At 39.6% G+C, this 19,295-nt stretch overlaps 1 protein-coding gene across 1 annotated transcript in view; it reads right to left on the bottom strand.

Moving 5' to 3' along the window:
• The window catches only part of dnah2 (dynein, axonemal, heavy chain 2), a 64,265-nt gene extending 50,009 nt beyond the window's left edge, over positions 1-14,256 (bottom strand). The window contains exons 1-7 of the mRNA XM_015946266.3: positions 13,872-14,256; positions 13,599-13,763; positions 13,304-13,529; positions 13,040-13,150; positions 7,938-8,164; positions 7,084-7,275; positions 6,035-6,192 (exon numbers count right to left, since the gene is read on the bottom strand). Coding sequence (XP_015801752.3) covers positions 6,035-6,192; positions 7,084-7,275; positions 7,938-8,164; positions 13,040-13,150; positions 13,304-13,529; positions 13,599-13,763; positions 13,872-13,904 — 1,112 coding nt within the window. The 5' untranslated portion in view covers positions 13,905-14,256. The remainder of the gene's footprint in view (positions 1-6,034; positions 6,193-7,083; positions 7,276-7,937; positions 8,165-13,039; positions 13,151-13,303; positions 13,530-13,598; positions 13,764-13,871) is intronic.
• Between the last annotated feature and the right edge of the window lie 5,039 nt (positions 14,257-19,295).

The raw sequence follows: 19,295 nt of genomic DNA on the forward strand, positions 1-19,295 counted from the left end.
TATCTGCAAACGAGGAATAAATTTACCACAATATTTGATTGTGCCCATACTTCTTCCAAGTTTCAGCAGGACATGATTTATGTGACTAGTCCATGACAATCTAGAATCCACAATTACCCCCAACAATCTTGCTTCTTCTACCTGCTCTATCTCTATATTACCTAGCTTCAAATGCAGTCTAGGTGTCATCTGTAGTGTATATGTATTTCCAACTATCATGCATTTAGTTTTTTCTGCATTGATTTCTAGTTTGTTCATTCTAATCCATTGTGTAACTAAATCCAACTCCTTTTTCAAAATAGCATTTAATTGGCCTTCTGTTTTCTCTGATGCAAATGATGTAGTGTCATCTGCATAGCCATGGTTGCATGTTTTAAAATCAAAGGTAAGTCATTAATAAAAATAGAAAACAAAAGAGGGCCCAAACAACTGCCCTGTGGCACTCCACAATCTAACTGACCTGTTTCAGAATAACTGCCATTAAAATAGAAGTTGAATTTACGATTCGTTAAATAACTTTCTGTCTACTTAATGGCGGATGACTGAAATCTATAACGTTCTGTTACGGCGTGTGGGCGAGGTGAGCGGAGGCAAGGATCCAAACGCGGGTGAAGAAGGCAGGTAGGCAGAAACGGTTTACAAAGGCTTTAATCTCGAACATGCTAGACATAGAAACAATGATCCAACACGAGACAAAGAACTGAAGGGGTTTAAATACAAAAGGGTTGGGAACTAGGGTGATTGGAAAACGAGAGGCAGGTGGGAGCAATTAACAGAGACACAAGACCAAACCATAAAGGGAGACAGGACAGGGTGTGACACGTTCTAATTTTTTTAATAAGATTTTATGATCAATCACATCAAAAGCTGCACTCAAATCTAAAAATATAGTACCAACTAACCTTTTTATCATCTATTTCTTCTAACCAATGATCAGTAATCTGAGCAAGTGCAGTAGTAGTGGAGTGACCCGCCTTATATGCATGTTGATAAATTGTGTTTAATCTATTTGTTATAAAATATTCTTGTATTTGTTCATATGCTACTCTTTCCAAAATTTTGCTTAATGCTGGTAGCAAACTTATTGGCCGACTATTTTTACCAGACAGTGGTTCTCGGTTATTTTTGATTAATGGACTTACTTTTGCCTTTTTCCATTGGGCTGGAAAAATACTTTTCTTAAAAAAAAACTTACGTTAATTATATGTGAAACTGGCAGTAAAATAAAATTACCACCAATTTTAGCAATCTTATATCAATATTTACTATTTAAGATTAATTTTTTAATGTAATCCTCTGATACCTCCATAAACTTAAACTCACAGTCTTTCATTTGCATTATATCATCCTTAATTCTTTGATAAGATGCATTTTCATCTTTTCTCTCTTCCCTGGTATTATTCAATGTTTTAATGTTATTGATAAAAACAGTTTTAAATAATCAGCTATTTCTTTTGGTTTGGTTAAAAAAACTCCATCTGCCTCTAGAACAGTAGGTGCCTTCCTTTTTTTAACCCCCATAAGTTCATTTAATGCACCCCACACCTTTGCATTATCTAATTTAGCTTCTATGATTCTTCTATGATAATCTAATTGTTTTTTGTTTTTATTCAGTTTGGTTACAATGTTCCTTATTTTGCGATATTCACACCATGTTTCCAATTGATTGCTTCTAATTTTAATTTGTCCCTCTGCCTCATACGTTCCTTAAGTTCTTTATCCAGCCATGGAGAAGCTACATTTCTTACTGCCTGTTTCCTCATCGGTGCATGTTTATTTATCACCTTTGTTAACACATTGTCAAAGATCTCTACAGCTTTACCTGGATCCTTCTCCTTTGTTACGTCTGTCCAATCTATGTTTCTTATTTCTTCTACAAAACCACTCATTTTAAAAATTATTTTATATATAAATTGTTGACCTTTTGGCACCTTAACTTTTCTTTTAATAGCAACCAAATTATGGTCACTGCAACCAACTGGAACAGAAATTGCCTCAGACCATAATTCAGCCATATTAGTAAAAATTAAATCAATACTCGTTTTAGAGCAGACACCATTATTTTTAACCTGCAATCTTGTGAAATCTTTTACAACTTGTGACAAATTAAAAGTATTAGCAAATGAGATTAATTTGCTCTTTAATGAGCAATTTCTTGATTTCCAATCTATGTTTAAGTCCCCTAATAGGTAAATCTCATTTCCTGTGTCACAAACCATATCTAACATTTCACCTATTTTATGGAGATACATTATAGCAGCATCCGGCGGTCTGTAGCAACATCCAACTAAAACAATTCAAATGAGGAAATTGTAACTGTAACCAGAGTGCTTCCACACCTGTAATTGTGAACTCTGTTCTTACCTTAACAGGAATATGATTTTGAAAATAACAAGCGACACCGCCTCCATGTAAAGTTCTATCCAATCTAAAAAGACTGTACCCATTTATGTCTAATAAAGAACTATTTATTGTCAAATCCAAATGTGTTTCTGTTATTGCCATTACCTGTAAATTATACTTTTCTACAATATCTTGAATATAATCTATTTTATTCCTTAAACTACACACATTCAAATGAGCTAATTTAAACCCTCCTTTTTGCAACAACATTTTATCAGCCATTGAAGATTCGTTTTGAATTTCTTCTATTTATGATTTCACACTGAGCTTCCATTATAGCCTTTATTCCAACACCAACCACACACACACACACACACACACACACACACACACACACACACACACACACACACACACACAGTCACAAAAATCTTTAACATTGTAATGAAAATACATTTCTGCTTCGTTCTGCCAGCTCGTGACATAATCTTTCAAAAATAAATCATTATGTGGGTTCAAACAATAGTTAACCATAGCGAGATCTACAATAGTGCTCTCAGTCCAATTCTTGAAACGTCATCTTCACGCCTTTTAGCTCTTATTTAATTGATATCAATTGTCATTATTTCTTAAGTTCAGGCTCAATCACAGTTTTACAGTACATCTCAGGCTCACTTCGTTCCTGAATTTTTTTTGTCTCTCCTCTAAAAGTTAGGATCAGCGTAGCTGGAAAGACCATATCGTGTCTCACTCCTGCGTTCTTCAGTTTAGCTCTGATCTCCCAGAAACCGGCCCGTTTCTTTGCCATCTCCCTTGTCAGATCCAGAAAAATCTTTAACTTCATTCCTCGTACTTGTAAGACACGTTCCTTTTTCATCACTTCTATAATCTTCTCCTTCATTGACAACTTTTGCAGGTGCACAACCATCCCTCTTCCACCCGCTTTCTTCTCTTGTCCAATCCGGTGCGCCCATTCCACTTCAGGCTCAGACGCCAGCTTTCCTTGAAATAAATCTTTAAATAGTTCATTCATATAAGCTGTTGGCTTGCCTTATTCCACCTCAACTGGTAATCCAAAAACACGGAGATTGTTTTTACGGCTATCCATTTCAAGCCGCTCAACTTTCCCCATCAGCTCTGCATTTTTCCTCTCCAGTGTTCCGCACTCCGCATCCAACTTTATTATGCGGGTATCCATATCAGACAAGGTTCCATCTACTTCGCCCAGTCTTCTTACACAAGTTGAAATATCATTTGTGATGGTATTAAGTTTTTCAACCACCACACTCATCTCCTCCCTTATTAACGATCGTATCAGTTCTGACAGCTCCTTGCTTTCTTGCGCACCTGCCATGTCACTTTGTCCCACCTGTTGAGACACTTCCACTTTGTAATTTTCTTTTTGTTGGCGCGGCAGTTTCGCTTTTTTCGAGGGCATGACACTTTCAACAGTCTTATCTTTCAGATCCACCAACCTTAAAGTCGCTTTTTCCAGATAAAACACCACAATTTTAACACAATGTCAGAGCTCGGCGTTTTCCCCGTCCTTAATCCTGACGCATGCGCATCGCAGTCTATGTTATGATAATTGACTCTTCTGTTCTTTGTCTGGTTGGGCTTTCAGTAACCCTGTAAAGGACCTTTTTAGCACATGCTGGCTCAAGTAAATAATTAAAAAATATGAAATAAATAATAAATAAAATTCAAACTGTCCGTTAATTGTATCTTTGACCAAGACATGTCATTCAAATCCCACGTTAAACAGGTTTGTAGGATTTCCTTTTCCACCTTCAGAATATTGCTAAGATTAGAAGCATCCTTTCCAGGAGTGATGCTGAAAAACTAGTTCATGCATTTATTACATCAAGACTGGGTTACTGTAATTCATTACTCTCAGGAAGTCCACAGAATGTAGTTAAAAGTCTTCAGCTTGTCCAAAATGCTGCAGCTAGAGTTCTGATGAGAATTAAAAAGAGAGATCATATCTCTCCTGTCTTAGCTTCCCTACATTGGCTACCTGTTTAATTCAGAATAGATTTTAAGATCCTTCTTCTCACATATAAAGCTCTTAATAATCAAGCTCCATCATACATCAGTGACCTGATTGTTCCATATGTTCCTAACCAAACACTTCGCTCTCAGACTGCAGGTTTACTGGTGGTTCCCAGAATATCTAAAAATAGGATGGGAGGCAGATCTTTTAGTTATCAGGCTGCTCTCCTGTGGAACCAACTCCCAGCTTTATTCTGTGAGGCAGACACCTTGTCTACTTTTAAGACTAGGCTTAAAACATTTTTATTTGATAGGGCCTATGGTTAAAATCTGATGTTAGCCTAGATCTGGACAAGTGGGTGTGTAGAGGGAGGTGGAGTGTACAGTCAGTAAAGACGGCCCTCCCTTGCCCTGCCTCCAACATGCCTCCTTCTAAAAGGCTAGGTTATCCAGAGTTATCTCTGTAGTTATGCTGCTATAGGCTTAGACTGCTGGAGGATACATTGACCACTTTCCACACTCTAATGCTTTCTTCTACAGTCTGCTCTTTAACTGTATTATTTCCTGCTATTTCAGCTGTTAACTTTATTTTTTTCTCTAAGTGTTTTTCTCCCCAGAAGAAGCTACAATGATGTTCTGCTGAGCTGTGGTGGCTTCATGGTGGGGGCCATCGTCTATCACACTGCTGCTAACCACTAAAACATTCTCCCTCTCCTGATAATAACATTAACTTCCTTTGACATTGAATGTGCTACTACTAGTTTACCCGTTGAATTAATTATAAATTCACTAGGATAAATACTGTAAAGTTTACCTCTCATCAAATAGAATATTTACTAAGAAATCACAATGTAACCATAGAAACACTACTTGGTATATATGTTGTGTGTGGGTGGATGTTGGTGTGTGTGTGTGTGTGTGTGTGTGTGTGTGTGTGTGTGTGTGTGTGTGTGTGTGTGTGTGTGTGTGTGTGTGTGTCTGCTCTGTCTTCTCGATTCCCAGTGAGTCGCTGCTTATACTGAGCCAGGAGGTTTCTTTCTGTTAAAAGGAAGTTTTCCTCTCCACTGTCGCTGCATGCTTGCTTAGTATGAGGATTGCTGTAAAGACTCGATGTAATCTGCTGGGTTCCTTATATAGGAAACTTTTTACTGATTGGCCTAATGAACTGACCTGGATTGGAATGTTTACTGTGTGAAGTGCCTTGAGACGACTCTTGTCGTGATTTGGCGCTTTATGAATAAATTAGAATTTAATTGAATTTATTGTCTGTAATATGTCAAAACATGGTTTTTTTGGCAGAAGCATTACCCCTGGATGTACAGAACACATGATTTTTTTTACTAGTAAATAACCAAAGATTTACATGGAAACCACTCTGATTTGAAGAGATATTTTCATTAAGTAATGTCACACATTGAAGTCAATTTAAGACAGCGGCAGCACTCTCTAGTTTTAGTCCAGAGCTGATTGTTGCTGTAGGAAGCAAAAGCCATTTCTCCACACAGAGGCCACTCAGGAAGCTATAAGAAAAGTTAGATCTTGACTTTTGCACAGAAACACACTCTTAAACGATGTAATCTCACCGTAACCCTGATAAATAAGGGTTTGTTTGTATTTGAACTGAAGTAAATCAGAGCTGTTTATTGCTGAACATCATAACAGGATAAGAGATTTACAGACAAACCCAAATGAGTCCTACTTTTGGAGACGCTCTGAGACATGCTGATAGGTGTCCTTCCAGGACAGGCAGCAGTAGACACAGTCGTTCAGGACCTGCTTGCTGGATAACAAAGAAGATCCAAAGATCTTGTCCAGAGAGATGCTCTGGGTGCACAGATGAATCAGCTCATTATTCATCTGAAATGCAGCAGCACAAAAATATTTGTCACTTTAAGAGCTTGGTAGAAAACCTATAACCTGTTTTAGTTTGCTGTTTCTATCTTAGTAAGGAAAATAAAACAAATCAAGTATAGGTAAATCATCAATAAATCAATTTTGGCAGATATGAATGAAACAAATAAGAGAAAACATCAGCCGCCATCCGTCAGCAGCTGTCTGAGGCAGCATTCTTATTTTCTCTGTCGGCCTTTTTGCCTTTGCTGAATCACATCATTCTAAAATCCTGAAGAATAATGACCTAGACTGATTACTACGGCAGAAAATGAAAAATGAAATGTCCAACAGAACCTTTGTTACTGCCTGACGCTGGAAAATGGGTGGTCATATTTCTGCCTGTTTATTCTCTAATGAACCACCGGGTAGATGTTAGTGAGACTTTCAGGAACTCATCGCTGAACATACTTCTGCAGCGAACCTGTTTAAAGATGGCTGCCGGAGCTAACCAACATTAGCAAACACATATATGACTATAAGTCACGTGCTGCATGGTGGCGCAGTTGTTAGCACTGTTGCTTCGCAGCAAGAAAGTTGCAGGTTCGAAAACCGGCTGCAGCCTTTCTGAGTGGAGCTGTATGTTCTCCCCATGCATGCGTGGAATTCCTCCGGGTATACGGTTTCCCCCAAAGATTGCAACATGCCCTAAGGGTTAACAATTGTATGTCGCTTTGGATAAAAGCGTCTGCCAAATAAATAAACATAAACATAAGTCTGCCTATAGTTAAGCTAACGAGCTAAAATGTGTTGTGCTAACTGAGAGCCTTCTCTCCACGTGACAGGTAAATGTAAAGATGTAAGGAGGAAATAGGATCAATTTGAACTAAAGCGACTCGGAATTCCACATCCTGGTACCTGGCAGAAGAGTCTAGTGATCCTGTCTTTGTCTTTATAGTAGGGGGAGTTGGCCCAGATGATATGAATGAGTGAAATAATGTGTTCCAGCTTTGAAGCCATTTCTCTGGGACTGAGCTTGGAGAGCCCCTCACAGGGCACCTTCAGGATGGACAGGAACTTCCTGTTGGACTCGGCCTGCTGTCTATAAGCCTAGGAGGCACACACACACACACACACACACACACACACATGCACGCACGCACACACACACACACACACACACACACACACACACACACACACACACACACACACACACACACACACACACACACACACACACACACACACACACACACACACACACACACACACACACACACACACACACAGATTAGGACAGTGCCATGTCATAGTCATCATATCTAGCCACTATATGTATGAAGATATGGAAGTATGAATAGTTTCACATTTTAAGTTCTCTTCAAGAACCATTAACCCTCTGGAGGCAGGCGTTGCAGATTTGCAACGATAAAACCTACCTGGTTACCCCACATACGTATTTCATGAGCATTTTTTAACTCAGAAGTACCCCTGAAGTACTTAGCTGTTTGCCCTTAATTTAAACTTATTTTCAGCCTGCGTGGGTTAAACTGTTTATTGTGTAAAATTGGAAAATTAAAGAGATCAAAAGACCAAAGCTGTTGTGTAAAATCCAACTTTCTGACCAATGTGAGTTCCAAAGGGGCGGGGCTTTTCTCACCTCTTTGGTCAAAAACCTCTTGCCGTTTCTGGCTAATGCTGTCTAAGATTGGTCAGCCATTTTGATGTTTAGCTGGCTACTGATTTGATGTGATAATGCCTGGACTCACCTTTAATTCCTCTTGAAGTCGAATGAAGTTCTCAAGATACAAAGACTTTGTTTGCTGCAGAATAATCTGGATGTGTCTGACTTCTGGCTTCTCCAGCTGCTGGTGGATCTCAGACAGCTTGGTGGAGCGAACCGCCCAGAACTCGATCTGTTGCAGCAGGCCACAGCTGTCTGTTTCATCCTCATTCAGCAGATCCCTGATCTGATCCGTCCAATGGATCATCAGAACTGCAGCAGAGAACGGGGGACATAAAAAAGAAGAGAAATGGATTATAGTGGGAGATGGGTTACATTCCTAAGGCTCATAGATGCATTTATGTCTAAACCACAGTGGAATGCTACAAAGTGGATGTAGGGCTGAGTGATAGCTAAGGGAGCTGAGCTGTTCTCTTATTCACAGAAAACATCTTTGCTTCACTTCAACGCACCATGTGAACCCGTCAGGCTCCCAGAAGCATAAAATGAGTGCCAAAACCCCCTGGCTAACTTTTGGACTGACCTGTGTGTAAATGTATCAGGTGATTCATACAGAAGTGTTTAACAATTTGTAGCCATAGAAACCTTTTTGAATTAGTAATTATTTGGTGTTTTAGTCATTTATAAATGTGTGTGAATCTGTTTTGTTATTCTAGATATCTGTGTACACACAGACCCAAGTGAGTGTAGGCCTCCCTCTCTTTTAGCTCCTTCCGTCACCTCCAAAGACATTACTCCCTTCATTTTACTTCCAGGTTCCACCAAGATGACAACAAAAAGCAAACCTCTTTTTCTTTCTTCTTGTACTTTTTATTGGCTGTTGGTGGACTGAAAGCGCTAACTGCTAGCCTGTTCTTCTGATAACGACCCAGATTCCTTAACTTCTCAATTTAACGAGCACTGCCTCTCCATTCTGGACAACATATGTCCTGTCAGAACCAGATCAGTTCCTGCAGTGAACCCTACTCCCTGGTTTAATGACAGCCTTCGCAGCCTGAAGCGCCAATGCAGAAAAATTGAGCGTTTGTGGAAGAAAACCCATCTCCACGTCCATCTGCTGCACCTAAAGGAGCTTCAGTCATCCTTTTACTCTGCAGTCAGAGACGCTAGGGTTTCCTATTTCTCCAACCTGGTGTCCCAGAGCAAAGGGAACCCCAAGGTGCTGTTTAACACCATCAGCAGCATCGTCTCTCCTGCCACTCCTACAGCCTCCATCTACTCTGTTGCAGACTGTGAGAACGTTCTGTCTTTCTTTGTGGACAAAGTCAATAACGTTAGATCTAACATCTCTCCTTCGGCCTTATTGCTGCCTCTCCCGTCTCCAACCAGGCCCATCATCCTAGATAGCTTTGCTCCTGTTTCTTTGCCTGAGTTTATCAAACTAGTTAACTCTATGAAGACCTCTGCATGCCCCCTCGACATCTTACCCTCATCTTTGTTTAAAAGTGCTTTTCAGTCCATCTTAGGTGTGTTCTTGCTGTGTCTTTCTAATTCCATGCTTTCGTCGGCGAAACTGTAGCTACAAACAGGTAAACAAAACTGTTTCTGTGTTTAAAAAAGAACGAAAGCATGCTTTTCAGTCCATCGGTCCCAGCGTGCTCTCTACAATTAATGCTTCTCTGGTCTCTGGTCAGGTCCCAGCTTACTTTAAGAACTCTGTAATCTTATCTCTCTGAGCGCTCCTTTTCTGTGGCCGTCTCCAAGTTTAGGTCCTCCACCACCTCTCTTACCCATGGTGTCCCACAAGGTTCTGTGCTGGGGCCTCTGCTCTTCCTCCTCTATTTGCTTCCTCTTCAGCCCATCCTGAGCTCCTTCAAAGGAATCTCCTACCATCTTTATGCAGATGGCATCCAACTGTACATCTCCTTTAAGCCCCATGAGATGTCTAAGCTGCAGCTGTTACACACCTGCTTAGACTCTATCAAAACCTGGATGGCTGGGAGCTTTCTTCAGCTGAATGAAGATAAGACTGAGATCCTCATCTGTGCCCCAGACAAGCTGGTTCCCAAAGTCAGAGACTCTCTTGGTCAGCTTGCTTCCCACACCAAACCTTCTGTCAGGAATCTTGGTGTGACCTTTGACCCAGCTCTCACCCTGGATTCTCATGTAAGTTCTCTTGTTCGCTATTCCTTCTTCCATCTCAGGAACATTGCTAAGCTGAGTCCCATTCTGTCCCGCTCTGAACTTGAGACTGTTCTCCACACCTTCATCTCCTCACGCTTAGACTACTGTAACTCTCTTTTCACGTGTCTGAGCAGAACCTCCCTGAACCGTCTACAGGTGGTTCAGAACGCCTGTGCTCAGCTTCTGACCAAGTCCTCCAAACACACCCACATCACCCCGTTTCTCCTCCAGCTTCACTGGCTGCCAGTCAACTTCAGGGTTCATTTCAAGATCCTGGTTCTGGTCTACAGGGCCTTACATGGACAAGCACCATCTTACATTGGTGATCTTCTTAGTCCCTACACCCCCAGCAGGTCCCTGAGGTCCAGTGATCAAAGCCTACTGGTTGTGCAGCACCTGGCTAAAGACCAAAGGTGACAGATCATCTGCTGCTGTGGCCCCCAGACTCTGGAACTCTCTCCCCTGAGCCTGAGACCAGTGGACTCAGTGGTCTCCTTCAAAAAGCCGCTGAAGACTCACTTGTTCAAGCTGGCTTTTGTATGACCTTCTTCAACCCCTCTCTTTATTCTGCTCTCCCCACCTATTCCACCTTCCTCAGGATCCACCGATTTCCCTCTTTCCTATTCACTCTCTCTCTTTCTTAACATTTTTTCTTTTAAATCCCAATTGCCTATTTTTGCTCATTTTAAATATATTTTAAAACATTTTCTAAATGCTTTTTTATATTTTTTTGTTTTTGTGAAGCGCCTCGTGATTTTTACCTTGAGAGGCGCTATAGAAATGATATTTTCTTCTTCTTCTTTACATTAGCTAACGACAGCAGTTGCCATAAAGCAGGTACAGACCTCCAAATAGTGCCCTCCTGAACCACCAAAGTTTTTTAGTGCAATTTCTGGTCAGCAGAGGGCTGCAGGTGCTCCATGTGAAGCTGCTTGATTCTGGCTCAAGAACCACTGAAACCAGTGTGACAGCAATAGCTGTGTTAAAAACTTGTTAGTGTTACTTTAAAGGCTTTTTACTTTAAACATTCATTTAATCTATACATGTGCAGTGGTCTCTAGTAGGAGTGAATACCCTGTAAGTCGTACTCCAGGTAAATGTACACCGATGCAACAGTTTCAGGAACTAGAAGTGGGCCACATCACAGCTGAACTTCAGACAACAGGATTTGGAGTATTTCCAGATATTTTAATGTATCGCCTGATTGGATAACAACAACATGGCTCTACTGCTGACTTGCAAAGCTGATGTTTTATGTCCACAAATAACACAAGCTTGATGAAGTTCTGCTGTGTGGAGTTGCTAATGCTAACGGTTAGCTTCTACTAGTCGAGAGGTTCTCTGCTGTTTCCTCAACGTTAAACCAACAACTGCCTTCGCTGTCAAGAGTCAAGATGGGTGAGTCCATGATTGTTAAGCGACAGTGTGATGTAGATCTGTCAGACTTTCCAAATCCTAGAGTTTCACCATCTATTTTCTACCAGAAGCTAATGCAGTAGATAGGTGTAGGACTTTTTCATGTTCAGCCTGCATGAAAAACTCAAAGGTGAGCGATTATAATCAGGAATCAAATTGTAAAAAAGTTTTTTTCAGAGTTCCACACCTTTAAAACCTCCCAAATGTTTTGCAAATGTGTGAACTCAATGTAACAGAATGAAATGACTGTTTTCCACCTAAACGTCGTTTCCACCCTCTCCTCAGCAAGAACTAATCTGCATGAGATATTGCTCAAGGTCTCATGCATCTGCTTCTAAACTGTTTCTTATTTTCCAGCTCAAGAGAAGAATGAAGACAAAGAACTCTTTCTTTTTAATAAATCAAAGAACTCTATTTTTAATAAGTTAATCAAACAAAGTGTTAGTCAATAATAAAATGTGAACCAATTTGTGAAATGAAAATATTAATTACTTGATATTATAATCCCATAGAATATAATACGTAATATAACTTTAAATGTTTCCACTAGAGACTGATTACACGTAAGATTAAGCCACATGACACATTGCTTTTACTGATCCAATCAGAATCTTCCAGATCTGACGGAGGCGGGGTTTTGGTGGTGCTTGGTAAATCTGTCATGTTTTCATTAGACCATAAACCAAAACATCTGAAGTATAAAACTATGCCCACGTCATCTTTAAAGGGAGTTCAAAGCTTTCTAGTGAAGTTGTCGGAGTGGCCAATCCGTAACTTTCCTCTTCAGCCGAAAGAACCAACAACAAGCTGGATAAAATATGTTGCTGTTCCACCTGCTGCAATGGTTCCTTTCAGAATAAAAGCTGAACCATCACGACCCAGTTTTGGGTCTTGTTAGATGCCAACAAAACTGTCGTGACCCGGAAGTATCTCAAGACTGGTTTGAGTCAGCAACCGCTGCTTTTCCTACCGGCTTCGGTTCCAGAGAGGGTCAAGCTCAACCTCGACATTCCTGCTCTAACGGGGACTTCTGCAAAAGGGTACATACGCCGGCAGAATGGCGTCTCAATGGCGTCTCATTGTGTGTTATAAATCTCCAAATCAAAAGCTTAGCGCGAAACATCATCTTTACTCCCAACAGAACTAATCGTTTCGCCGGATTTGCAGGTTCTGAACAACATTCCACACTACACCATTCTCCGTCTCACTTAACCTTAGTTACACCATACATTTAGTGTTTAAAGTGAGTCTAGTTTTAATTTGTTTAGTAATAAATCTTTAAACTTTTAAAACTTGACTCTCTTTCTTTTGTCTCTGAGTTAATACAAAGTTGTTACATAATCCCTGCAATAAAAAGTTCCAATCTTCTGGTTTAAGTTATCCACAGATCCATAAGATTGATTTCATATTTCCTATGGAATCTCACATTTTATGGTTCATTAAATAATATGTAAATTTAATCGTTACATCAATCAGAAGTTACCCCCACCCCTACCCATCCGCCCCCACCCCCGAGCTCTAGCCATGATGATTTAAACTATAGCGATGGAGATGGGCAACCACCCACAACCTTCCTGTAAAACTCACTCTCCATCCTCTTTATCAGGCTCTTGTCTCTTCTGGCCTCCTCTACAGAACACTGCAGCACCTCAACTGGGATGAGTAGAATAATCCTGCCTTCTTCTTTGTACACATCCTCTGCTCAGGAAAAAAGTAAAGTTACATCAATCAAATGTTTAGCATATTTTTTGGATCAATACATATTAATGAGCAAATGCAGACCATTATTAGGAGATTCATTAGGACTTTGTGTTGTATTCATACCAGTGATTAAACCAGTGTAATACCAACCAGTGAGGAAAGTGATGAAGAAGTAGATATCCTCAATATACTTGTCCTTCCAGATCATAGCCTTGTAGGAGTTGTGGGAAAACAGGGGCATGTGGAAGCCTGACATTGCTTGGAGCAGCTTGTGGAGGGAATTTCCTCTCACTATCTGAAAACTGATGACTGCATCAAAGGTTTCCTCGGTGATTATGGCTCCCTTTAGACGGGTAAACTGGAACAGCTCCTCCACCTTTAAAATATGTATTTACATTTATTTATGAAGACAAACACCCTGATTCTCTAAAAAATGTTGCTGTACCTCTGAAGGCCTTTGGTAGACCACCTGAATGCCCCTCAAAGGGTGCAAATACACCATCACATCAGAGACAGAGGTGTCTAAAATAAAAGGGTCCAGCAGCTTCATTGTGTCCTCTGTCCATGACTCCTCAGGTGCACCAGACAAATACACACGCTGGACAAGTAACTGTCCACAAGTGGAGAGACACGAGCATTGAGTGGAGTTGGAAAATATATTTAGAAGACAACAAGAACATTTTTCTAATAAAATTATAAACTGAATCATAAAATTTACCTGACGAATGGTCTTTAAATAGTCTTCATCCATTTTATTTTAATCAGCCCCTCCTCTTCAGTTGGGCTATTTAAACATTCTCCTGTGGCCAGAAAAAGCACATTTAAACGTTGGCATTAACTGACTTTAGAGCTTAGTCTGGTTAACCGGTGGTGTTAGCGGATTTCTGACTAGCTTAAAACACACGGTGCGGTGTAGCAGGTTGCCAACTTTTCCTAGAGTTTCCTTAAAGTTCTCAGCCACAATTCTCACGAACGTTAGGAACGTTGACGTAATAATTCCAAAGAGTTAGCGAATTTTACGCAACGAAAACTAAAAAAAACCTTTCGATATATCTGTCGTGCCTCTCTCTAATTCCCAGCGCAAGTGTTGCCATAGAAACAAGTCGTCTGGGTAACGTTACCATAGACCACGGCCACGGTGTTTAGTCAAACTGCGTCGCCCCGTCGAAAACCGAACATGTGATGCCGCATATAATCAATAAAACCTAAATAAATGACAACTCGTTATTTCATGTAGCAAATATTCAATAAATGTTCTTACTTCTTTTAAAATTGATGTTAAATTTGCTGAATAAGGTTGCGCTTCATTGTTTGAGTTCAGAAACATTGTCCAACGGGGTAACAAATCTCAAGACAACATGTAGAAAAAAAACCAGGAGGCGGACAAACCAGGCGAACGGAATGCAACTCATTGTGGGAAATGTAGTGTAGATATTTAAAAAATCTCAAACCCTGCCGTTCTAGATGACTATTTGCCTGTTTCAATAACACAAGTGGCAATAGCTCCTTAAATTTAAAATTTTGTGAATAAAGACAAGGTATTTTTTTCTATTACCTGTTGCACAATAACAAACGTTAAAGAGCAACATTCAATTAAACTCAAACCACCCAGTGCCATCCAGTGGCAGAAGTGCTAAAGCTGCATGGACTCATAAAAATATTGATTGTATTTCTTTGATCCACTCATCTTTTATCCTCCCACTGCAACAGAAATAACAAAATAATTTAAAAATTTCAGCTTACGTTAGATTTTTTAACAACTACAATGAACTGAATTTGAATTGTGGACAATGTTATCGACCTCCATATTCTACAAACTCAGAGACCACACAGACAAATGCTGCCTGGGGAAGTTTGGGTTGTCATGCGAGGAGGCAACCCTTATGTCTGAAAATAACCTCTTAAGAATTTCACAGATTTTATTTTTTTCCATCATGACCTCACTTTCTTCACTTGTTCCTCTCTCCCTCTCTCTCACCAGCCCAGACTCCTTTCCTGCAGCAAAGTTTGGGATTTCTCCCACACAGTACTGACTCCAGATGTTTTTAGAATGTTTCCTTTTCATTCAGATAATTTTTTTTAGCCTGGGCTAAACCTATATTAACACAAAAGATGAGGAAAATTCTCTCCTAGTGTTTTTACTGTAATTCTCATTTCAATTAAATTCAAAGATACTTTATTAATCCCAGAGGGAAATTAGAGAATATTTATGAGCAACATGTTTAAATTACAACAAGATTAAATTAAGCATAAATTAAACAATTTCACTTATAATTCTGAAAAAGTGCATTTATTTCAATTGTGGAAAAAGTCGGCCCTGTTTCAATTTAGGTGTTTTCATATAAAATGTTCAATTCTAAAAACATCATAGGCGCAATCATATAATTATTTACTAAACAAAAGCAAAATGGAAAAGCTGGATTTGACAAAGTAAACCAACCCCATAGGCTCAAGGAGCCCAAATAATCATCCTTCCACCACCATGCTGACAGCTATGTTTTATCCTAACATTGGTAGTGTATTGCATTATGGGAAATGATCTCTTTTTTATTCAAAAATCGTTGCCTTGAACTTCGACCTCTTAATCAAGGGATGAAAATAAGTTTGTTTTAAAAAGCAAAAACAATTTTTGAGTGATTTTGTCGGGGCGTCCATTCCTGGAAAGAATGGCAGCAGTCGTAAATGTTTTCCAATTGTGAATTACCTTTCTGTTTGTAAATCATTTGAAAATGACCTTTAACCCTTCCAAAATAGATGAACAGCAATAGTGGCTTCTTGAATGTCTTTGATGTCTTTCCATTTGGACCTTGTGTTTATACAAACCTAAAAAGGAAAGAAAACTGATTTTATAGAAGCAGTCACTTAAAGTCATTTTTTCCCCCACGGTAAAATTTTAATCACCATCAAACATTGAAGAAACGCAATTATCTGATCATAAACATTTTGCTAAACCAATCCCATGACTTGTGTTCCACAACATTGGACCAATAAAATCACTGATTTATGCAAGAAAGTGTTAATCTACAGTGAAGCCCAAAGTCTTGAGCTAAAACCAGAAACAAGATGACCAGAAAGGAACTGGCAGGCAGGCCAACACTGAGAGCCATGAGTCTGTGATCTCAGAATTAATGACAGGCTGCCATGCCAAGGAGTGGAGGGGAAAATAAATGGGGGATAGAAGGGATAAATAAGCAGGACAGATGGCCTGTTTAGACCAGATGAGGCAGAAGATACACAGCAACGCTTAGTCAAATGAGAAATGATGGCGTATATATGAGCGAAGAAGCAAAGAAATAGAATTGTCCAGTTTACAAGTGGTCAATAGATTGAATAGGCCCAGCTGGAGGCAGCGGCTCTAATAGCAATCCAATATTTCTATAAAAGTACAAACTGTGCACAAACACAGTACATTAAGCCGTAATACACCGCTGGTTAGAACACAATGAGCTCAGGGTCTTTTCAGAAATATGGTGCAAGCCTTGGAAGGTTTATTTTGCTTATTACTCAATGATTAGTCCACAGATGCTGGCTTTGCCGAGGTACACTCCAACCCCCCTGCTCCATGAACACAAACACAGTACCCCACACACAAATAAGCGTATGGATTGTGCTACATATACAGTTTACATAGGAGTTTACAGGCTATTCATCATGGGCATGAATGTCATAGTAGGTTTGGTCTTAGACTGATTGATTTAGTACCACAAACCTTGCAAATAACTTTAAAAATCACCGGTGCATAAGTTTGAATTTATATGAAGTTTTTCTCTTTCATACATGGTCGAATATATAAACACATTCAACTAAATATTTCAATAAGTGGCGTTGAAGTTTCTGAACTTCAAAGAACAGCATGAAATGGAATGTTTGACAATACTGAACTGACTGACCAATACTTGTCTGTCACTTTCAGATCAAAGAAAATTGCTTAGGAAGTTCAGGAGCAACCCAAGAACCACCAAGTCTACTGTAAACTGAAATCTACTCGGACACCAGTGCCATTTTCAGCCATAAGGTGAGTTTTCTCAACAAATATGTTCTTGTTCCAAAAGAGACACATTCAAGCTTGACTGACCACATGGACAAGATGGTCTTACATAACAAGGAAAGTCTGGAGGAATCAAAGTGAGGCATTCAGCATAAAAACACAGCAGCAAGTTTAGTGTGGTGGCAGTAGCATCATGCTGTGGCAATGATGCATTGCACTAATTGCACTGAATAACAAAGATGGGGGATTGACATCAATTCTTTATGTGAAATCGTCAGCTAGGCGGTCAAAACTTGGACAGCTGGGCGTAGCAACAGGACTTGAAAAACACACCATAACAGGTTTCTGACTGGATAAAGTAGCCTAACATTACACTTCTGGGGTGACCTTTGTCAATTCTGTCAAAAACATTGTGGACTGTGTTTAAAAGCCAACATTATACCAAACCACCGACCGATTGACCAGCCAGCCAACCCAACCAACCAACCAACTAGCCAACAACCAATTTAATAAATTATTCCATGTCTGCCAAAAATAGTGATCACATTTACTAGCAGCTTGCTGGTAGCAACAAAAATGTTTAGTCAACTTGGTAAGGGACACCTAAATAAATATTAGTGGTAGTCCATGTATATGTATGATTTCGACCCAGCATGAAATAGAGATATATGTATGATTTCGACCCAGCATGAAATAGAGAAACTCCACAGTAAATTTAAACTTGTGCATGTAGTTCTTGCTTTCAAACACCACATTAGAGATACATCAAAAGCCCACAAAATGCACGTGACAATGACACAAGTGTACATTTCTGACTTCTGATCGTAGCCCATTGTTATGTCTCCACATAGATTGGTTTATAGTGTTTGCAAGGCCAGAATAGAATATTTATAGAGAATCTCGGTGGGAATGCTGAGTGCTGACAAAGCCTCGTTATTGTGTTTGAGTATCTATGGAGCCACGTAGAGTCATATTGAACCATGGATTTAGAACAAAGACAGTGGTAGCAAACTGAGAAAATATCCACAAAGAGTTTGGAGCAGGTAGTCTGTTAAATAATAAAAAACTAAAGAACAGAGAGTGGTGTGGTTGTAGGTAAAACTGTAAGTGTTTCCCCTTTGAAAGAAACTCTTTATAGTTTTAATCCTTACTCAGCAGTGGCTTTTTGAGTTTCATGTTTAATATGAGACTTATTCTCCACAGAGCAGCTGTTTCAGTATTATTGATCCAAACACTTCTTCATTCTGGACTGTGTCTGCCCTCTTTATGAGGTGTGAAAGTCTGAACAGCTAGGTGGATGGAGGAAGGGGTGGATTAGCTTGAGAGGTGTTGAGTTCAGAGGATGATGTCAGAGGAAAATGCTAAAACTTTGTGAGACTATGTGATTGTGTTCAGTCTGGCACCGTGACTTAAAGTGGTGATACATGAGACGCAGAGGAAGGACTCCTGCAAACTGGATGACATCACCAGAAAGTCTTTGATCTTGTTTTTTCCCAAAGGATGAAATAACCTTTGAGAACACATGATCTCTGTTGGTAATCTCACATCTTAACCCTCATTTACAGTGGAGAGGGCCTTTTTGTCCCATCTGGATTCACTAGATGTACACATGATTAAAAACATGCAGAATAATGAAACATCTGCTCTGTGCCACCATTTACTTTTACTACAGTTAGCTAACCTTCAATCAATCAATCAATCAATCAATCAATCAATCAATCAATCAATCAATCAATCAATCAATCAATCAATCAATGTATGTTCCCCTGTGGCTCTATTATTTAAACACAATGTAATAAATTAACTGGGATTTTATCACCTAAAGTTTCAGCTGAAGGCTGTTTATGTATTTGATAGAACACACTTGACACTTTAAAGGGTGTAGTAATCCAACTGTCCACTTGGTGGAGCAAGTACTCTGCAGCCTGAAAGCAACTCAGCAGGAGGGGGCAGGTGAAATGTGTCAGTTTGGTAGAGCTGCAGTGCGATTCCGAAATAAAGAAAAAAAGAATAATAACAAAATAGGATTTTATTCTATACGATCCAATATGTTGCCAGTGGTGCAGAAGTAAATGGTCTAGAATCCCAGAGTTCATAGGTGCCTACTTTTTTTACTGGAAGGACTTTAGTAGAAATGCAAACATTTGTGGATTA

The sequence above is a fragment of the Nothobranchius furzeri genome, chromosome 2, assembly GCF_043380555.1.
Source record: "Nothobranchius furzeri strain GRZ-AD chromosome 2, NfurGRZ-RIMD1, whole genome shotgun sequence".
In the NCBI taxonomy this organism is placed as follows: domain Eukaryota; kingdom Metazoa; phylum Chordata; class Actinopteri; order Cyprinodontiformes; family Nothobranchiidae; genus Nothobranchius; species Nothobranchius furzeri.